General features: G+C 35.6%; 1 protein-coding gene across 1 annotated transcript; it reads left to right on the forward strand.

The window, feature by feature from the left end:
• Positions 1 to 772: 772 nt before the first annotated feature.
• LOC120770680 lies at positions 773 to 3,047 on the forward strand. The gene is made up of 4 exons (XM_040098266.1): positions 773 to 776; positions 862 to 1,116; positions 1,170 to 1,340; positions 3,013 to 3,047. Exons 2-4 carry the CDS (start codon positions 981 to 983, stop codon positions 3,045 to 3,047), a joined length of 342 nt encoding a protein of 113 aa, XP_039954200.1. The 5' UTR covers positions 773 to 776; positions 862 to 980.
• The last annotated feature ends 4,150 nt before the right edge of the window (positions 3,048 to 7,197 follow it).

Below are 7,197 nucleotides of genomic sequence, written 5' to 3' on the forward strand. Positions count from 1 at the left end.
TTGACACGACTCACAAAAAAACACGACACAGGCTATTTGGATCATCCGTTACTTACATTTTGCAGTCAGTTTATTTTGTTGGATATTCGATGCTCACCATTCAGGGTAATATGCCCCACCTGGACTCTCTGTATGGACGTATATTACTCGTCGTTGAGGGTCATGTCTCAATGCGTACACATTGGCTGACGATCTGCTACTTCTGGGGCCTTTTTCACTAAACTACAATTCTACAAGTTTACAAGTTACAATCACAAGTTTAATTTTCACAAGTGTTGATAAATTGCGTTTCACTAAAATTTTGACAACACTTGTAGTTTTCTGCACTTGTAAACTACAATTTCTACAATTGCAAGTTCTTGTATACTTGTGAATTTTTAAATAAAATAAAATATTTTTATAAAGTTATTTTGATAAATTAAACATATGTATGTGTAAATATATGTATATCGATAATTTGTTTTGATTGTCATCACATCCCTAATCAATCAAAACACATGTTGTGTGTGTTTAATGTTGTTTGCCCACTTGTTGTTAAAAATCGTTTATTTGTAAAAATGGCAAATGAACATAACAAAATTAGTGTAGTGCGGGAGATCTTAGCTGCCAAAGACATTCTCTTTGGTAAGTTTAGCGATAAACTTACCAAAGTGATGAAAATGGAAGAGTGGGAGAACATGCGTATTAGGTGTGTTGCACTTGGACTGGTTTCAAGTGCAAAAGACGCCAAATACGTACGTGATGTTTTTTGGGCAAACATCAAACGGGCGACACTGGTGAGTTTAATTAAAAAAAAAGTGTTAAAAATTTATATAGCAATTTTTCAAATTAAGGCTAAAAGGGACAACTCCAGAAAGACAGGGGCGGCTGGAGGCAGGGGCTGTAAATTATCCGAGTTGGATACCCTGGTCTTAGAAGTGATTGGGAAGGAGTCACCAACCTGCGATGGTATTCGGCCCCAAGAGAATGATGGTGAGGATATGTCATTGCAAGATTTGATTGGCATCACATTAAATGAAAGCAATGACAGTAACTCACCGTTGGTAATTACGGAAGTGACAGCTACCAAGAAGGAAGAAAAGCCAGTGCCTATACCTGAGAGCTCCCGAAAAAGAAGTGAGTACAATTAAATTATATTTAAAATTTGTCCTATCTTTTTTTTAATTTAGAGCGATGTATGGAAGATGGTTCTTCCGCCCACGGGGAAGCAGAAATTAAAAAATTGAAGATGGATGAAAAGGTGGAGTGCCAGATCGAAAACTTGAAGCTGCAGAATAAAAATTTTTACTTGAAAAATAAAGCTCTTCAGATTAAAATTATGGAGCAAAAATGTATGCGCCGTAAGGGGGCGTACACCCCCTTATTTTTTTAGTTACAACTTTTTGTTCTTTATACTTTTTTTATTAATATTTTTCTTATTTGTAAATTAATTAAAATAATTTAAAATAGTTTGTAGCCTAGCTTGGCCTCTAATGTCTGTTATGGTTTGGCTGTCTTCTTCTACAATATCGGAGTCACTAAGGTTAGTAATTGTGTAGTTTTCATCTTCTTCAGTGCGTGAAAAATTGCAAAGTGTGACCGCACGAGTAAAAACATCGCAGGCCATTTCTGGGCTCACCCGCAAATAATTTAAAATGGGAAATTTTTCCTTTAAAATACCAATTGCATTTTCCACAACTCTTCTGGTTGATTTATGGGCATTGAGGAATCTTCTATTATTAGATAGTGGAGGAATCAGCCAATCTTTCAGCGGATATGCTGAATCACCTAGAATGATTCCATTCTGAATTGGACGCCAGCCGTTTTCCATTTTGCAGAACAAACAACTATTCCGCAAGACGCGAGAGTCGTGAGTATTCCCAGGCCAATTTGCATAGGAGTAATAAAACTGGAGATTGGGTCCGCAAACCACCATACACGAAATGGAGTGATTACCATGCCTATCAACATAAGCTTCTTCATGCTCTTTGGGTGCATCTATTTTTATTAAAGTGCCGTCCAAACAGCCGCAAACTAACGGCATGCCTCTGATCGCGTAGAATTTAGTAACCACTTGATCCACATTTTCTGGCCATCTTACATACGTTGCAAATAAGGCGGTATTTATTGCAGTAACTACGCTTTTTACCACTCTGCACACAGTGGCTTTGCTCACACCATGCAAGTCACCTATTGCATGGTATGTGGTTCCTGTTCCTAGCCAGCGTAACGTAATCAGCAGCTGCTGTTGCACCGTTAGAGAATGGCTTCTACTTGTCTTCCTCTCCAGTATTGGACACAACAAATTTAACAACAAAACAAATTTTTCACGTTTTAGCCTAAAACGCTCATTATACTCCAACGTGGATTCCAGGAATTCATATTCCAGACGTGGCCTAAATAGTCTTCTTTTTAATGTGATTTCATTATCGCTTTCATCACTAAAATCGTATAATAAGTTCATTTTGCAAACACACAAAAAATATGAGCTTTTTAATATAATATAAGTTTCACTTGCACACGGGTTCATTTATTTATAATATATGTATGATTAGTGATGTTGCCGCTTATCGATAATTTGTAATAAACCAACAATGCCATTCGACTAATGTGTGTCATAAAATATTAAATATGTTTGATTTTGTGTTCATTTGAACTAATTTTTAAAAACAATTTGTTATAAATCAAATTCTAAATCAATTTATCATTCACTTGTAACTTGTAAAATTTTTTCTTAGGGTCTCCGTCGACCCTAAGGTTTTTTTCTACAATTCTACAAGTGTACAAGTTCAAATTTTGTTTAGTGACTCAAGATCACTTGTAAAAGTATCATTTGTAGACTTGTGACTTGTAGAATTCACTTGTAGCTACAAACTTGTAAGTGTATTTTTATGAAACCTTAACCTTACCATATAATTAAAATATGATAAAAATTATATGCATACATGAAATTAAACAATAAAATTCAAAAAATTATACAAATAATATAATATAAATTTAAATAACAATTTTTGTTTTAACTTTCTTATTTAGATTTCTGGCAACTGGAGCATCATTTGTCTCACTAGCTTTTTCGTTTCGGCTAGGCAAATCAACAGTAGGAGCTATTGTTAAGGAGACAACCCAAGATCTATGGGATAATATGTTTACTATACATATGCCGCAGCCAAACGAACAATGTTTTCAAGAAATTGCAGAGCAATCCTGGAAGCTATGGAACTTCCCAAATTGTATTGGTGCTATCGACGGGAAGCACATACGAATCAAGTGTCCAGGAAATACTGGCTCCATGTATTATAATTATAAACACTTTTTTTCTATTGTGTTGCAAGGTATTGCCGATGCCAACTGCAAATTAATTGCGGTTGAAGTTGGTGGATACGGAAAGCAAAGTGATGGTGGCACTTTTAGCTCTTCCAAAATCTTTAATCTTTTAAAAAGTGGAGAACTACCTGTACTAGGAAATACATGTCTGCCAAACAGTGAAGAAATTGTGCCATATGTATTTCTTGGGGATGAGGCTTATCCCCTTTTAGAATGTTTGTTAAGGGGATAAGCCGTTAAGAAAACCATGAATATTTTAATGCCCGGCTTTCAAGAGCTAGAAAGTGCATTGAATGCGCCTTTGGGTTATTAAGTGCAAGGTTCAGAATATTATGGAAACCCATTGAAACGGATCCTTTGTTCGCTGAACTCATTGTAAAATGTATATGCCTTCTATACAACATAATTATTCATTTAGAAGGATTAGATGAAAATTTAAAAGAAGAAGTGCAAAAAAAACATTTGGAAAAAATCATAAAAGAATTCAATAAAACAAGTGTCAAAAATGGTAGATTAATAAGAGATAAATTTTGTAATTTCGTATTCATGAATAAAATATAATAAATTTCAATGTAACTTACTTGGTATTTTCATTTCTGAAGCAACGGACATCCATAGCTTTTCCACTAAAACACGGTTATGATAACATTTATTTTTCTGATCCCACAAAGCCGGCCGAGAAAAAACTTCACTTATTAATTCTTCTACATTCATTTTAAATAAACCAAAACACACGACTGTACTCAAGAAAAGTTCAACAAGAATGCCATTAAATGATGAATGACAGCATATAATTTTTGATTTCACTTTTTCCAAAGAATTTTATGTCCAAAACTAGCTTTTCGCAGAATAAACAATGTTTTCGGCGCTGGAATACGCTTTGGAACTGTTTTCTCGCATTCAATCAGCTTTGCGCTCTGACCAGCTCGGCGCCCACTATGACCTGTTCGCGCTTATTTGTACTAATTTGTATAGTACCAGTTTTCTCGCATTGGTTCTCGCAATAAGCGTCAGTCGGCTCGGCTCGGCAACAAGCGGCCACTCTGTTCGCACCCTAGGTCGTGCAGCTCACTGCTCTTCTCATACAAATTGTAATTAAGTGTTTCATTGTCAATATGTATACAAGTATTTCACTTGAGATCGCTGGTGGTGGTGCTGTATGCCAATTTAGTGGCGAATATATTCAGGGTACCGTGGTTACTTTCAGCTTGTAATGAAAGTGCCAAGATTATGCGCGAGGCGAGTGAGCTTATAGAACTGCGGTTGGTTAAGTTTTCCTCTCTCTCGTTTAGTTGGATCATTTTTCTTTGTATCTCTGTTGCAGAAAAGCTTCAAAGAGTTTCTTATTTACATTATCAAACAAAAAAATGTTCGTAAATGATTTCTTAATTCTTATGTTTCTCATATATAACTGGGGTACTCACAACCCGCCATAAAGCATTGTAAAATCATAAAATTATAAATTTTTACACTGGTTTAAAAAAATTGTTGTTGGACTACATGCAAAACTGAGTTTACTCACTTACAATTCTCAATGCTATGTTTTCGGATCGTTATAACTTATAATTTATGAGACTATGTGAAACCCCTAAATATAACATTTCCTTCATTATATTAAAACAAGAACTCTTATAGAAATTACTTTATATCTTTCTTTAAAAGAAATTTTCAGAGAACTTGCTGGTTTTGTGGCACGTGAAGAAAAATGAGATATTCAATAGAATTCTGGTTTTTCTGAAAGGTGCAGTTTTGAAGTCATTAGGAAATTATGTCACTAACTTTATTAACACAACGTAAAAAAGACTGGATCAAATTGATACCATGTGAGAATATGTACTTACAACCGGGTGATCCATTTCGAGGTTCTCTATTTTTTTAAAGAAAAAAGACAGAAGCATCAAATTTAATGGGGAATGTTTATTATCATTTGAAAAGCACATTCTTTGGCATTTATTTTTTGAAGATTATCTTTTTAAAATGTTGGCAGTGGCTATGTCTGAGATAGTATAGTATCTATTTCATTTTGACTAGTAACTGGCGTAACTGCTGCCAACGGCGCTGCATCGACTCTTCACAGTCTTTTCAACTACGGCTATTATATTTTCGTCACTACGTGCCAGACGTGGTCTATTCGGTCGAATATTATCCAGTAATAATTGCTGGGTTTCAAGATGGATGATGGTGTTAAGAATTGTACGCTCAGTAGGCCTATGATAGGTAACCCATTCTTTAGAGAAGCTGATTTTTTGTAATAAAGTTTAACGATTTGTAAACGTTGTTCTGGCGTAGGGCTTTTCATGATCAAATGCCAAACATCTCCTGAAGGTACTGAAGTTTTTACATAGCAACCATCAAATACCAGATTTAGTCGACATATTATAATATATTTGGTTGTCAAAAAAGTCTTGCGGTATTTTCGCTAGTTGGCGCTGAAAGCGCGTAGTTCTACATAGTTTTATTCGTCACTATACCTTTTTGGAAAGCTCATTTCACGCGCTAACACGTGTTTGATTGATTGTCGTTTCTTTAAAGTCGTTAGCGAGTTATATCGTCGCAAACATGGAGCAAAATAAAGAGAAAATACGGCATATTTTACATTACTACTACGATAAAGGCAAAAATGCATCTCAAGCCGCCAATAAAATTTGTGCAGTTTATGGACCCGATACAGTTTCCATTTCCACCGCACAACAATGGTTTCAACGCTTTCGTTCTGGTGTAGAGGTGGTCGAAGATGCGCCACGCTCCGGAAGGCCTGTCGTCGAAAATTGCGATAACATCGCTGAGTTGGTCGAAAGAGACCGGCATAGTAGCAGCCGTAGCATCGGTCAAGAGCTGGGCATGAGTCATCAAAAATTAATTTCAATTTCTGAGACGCCTGTTGATCCGCTTACCAAGTTAACCCCTCAGAAAACCAACCTACTAATAATATGCTCATTAAAAGTGCGTTAAAGCTTTTAATAAAAACGCTATTACTGCCGAAAACTATGCCATATACTATAAATGAATCAATTTATCGATACAAGGAGAAGACGATTAGTATTTTAAACGTCTCTGAACAAAATTAAGATACATTGCAATCAATGTGTCTACTTTTAATAACCGTTTATAAATCGGAACAAAAGTATAATATTTAAAAATACTCACCAGCTGGTGCCGGAAACTATTATTTGTATTTCTATTCGAAAATTGCAGTTTTCGTTTACCATATTTGAAGATGTCTCATTACACCGTCACACTATTGGTGAATGTGATGTGATGTTCCTCCTTCCAAATATCCATAGACCCTTTTAAATTCCTTTTTTTGGTCTGAAAAGACAATGTTTAAGTGAGTGGGGGGGCACTCTATCCGGAAAAAACTGGGGCATGTTGCATATCACACCACAATACACCACACCTAAGAATAACGTTACATTCAACAACTGAGAAGAACGTAGTCGACGACGCCACAATCGTACACAACACAACTCACCACACTTGGAGATCAACACACTCAACATAAAGGATTGTCCCCTGAGCTGTTTCAACACATTCATTTTATATACATTCGATTACACACTCCGCCGCGATAGATTATTTTGCGCAGAAATATTAGTGTGTAAATAAAAGATAATTTTAAATAAATTGTACTCCTTAAATACAAGGCTCTTTTCATTTTACACACTTGCGCGAGTGTTAATGCATATTGGTTTGTATTCCCCAATAAATGTGGTTTATAATTAAACAGACAATATAGCGCCTATCACACTTTTATGCGCTGTGATCCGGTGCAAAATGTAGTCGATTAACATCAGCTTTTGTCCTGATCTTGGCTGATTGGAAGCTTTTCTCAAAATACATCTATTCTTAACATCGAAAATCACATCATTGTTACCTACCGCCGTTATTTTTTCG

Source organism: Bactrocera tryoni, chromosome 3, assembly GCF_016617805.1.
Source record: "Bactrocera tryoni isolate S06 chromosome 3, CSIRO_BtryS06_freeze2, whole genome shotgun sequence".
NCBI lineage: Eukaryota > Metazoa > Arthropoda > Insecta > Diptera > Tephritidae > Bactrocera > Bactrocera tryoni.

What these genes read in the sequence shown, in the direction of transcription:
- LOC120770680 (XM_040098266.1), top strand. Translation starts at nt 981, where the DNA reads ATGTCATTGCAAGATTTGATTGGCATCACATTAAATGAAAGCAATGAC. An exon ending in TGAGAGCTCCCGAAAAAGAA is followed by an intron (nt 1,117 to 1,169) that starts GTGAGTACAATT and finishes TTTTTAATTTAG; the next exon opens with AGCGATGTATGGAAGATGGT. An exon ending in GGAGCAAAAATGTATGCGCC is followed by an intron (nt 1,341 to 3,012) that starts GTAAGGGGGCGT and finishes TTTCTTATTTAG; the next exon opens with ATTTCTGGCAACTGGAGCAT.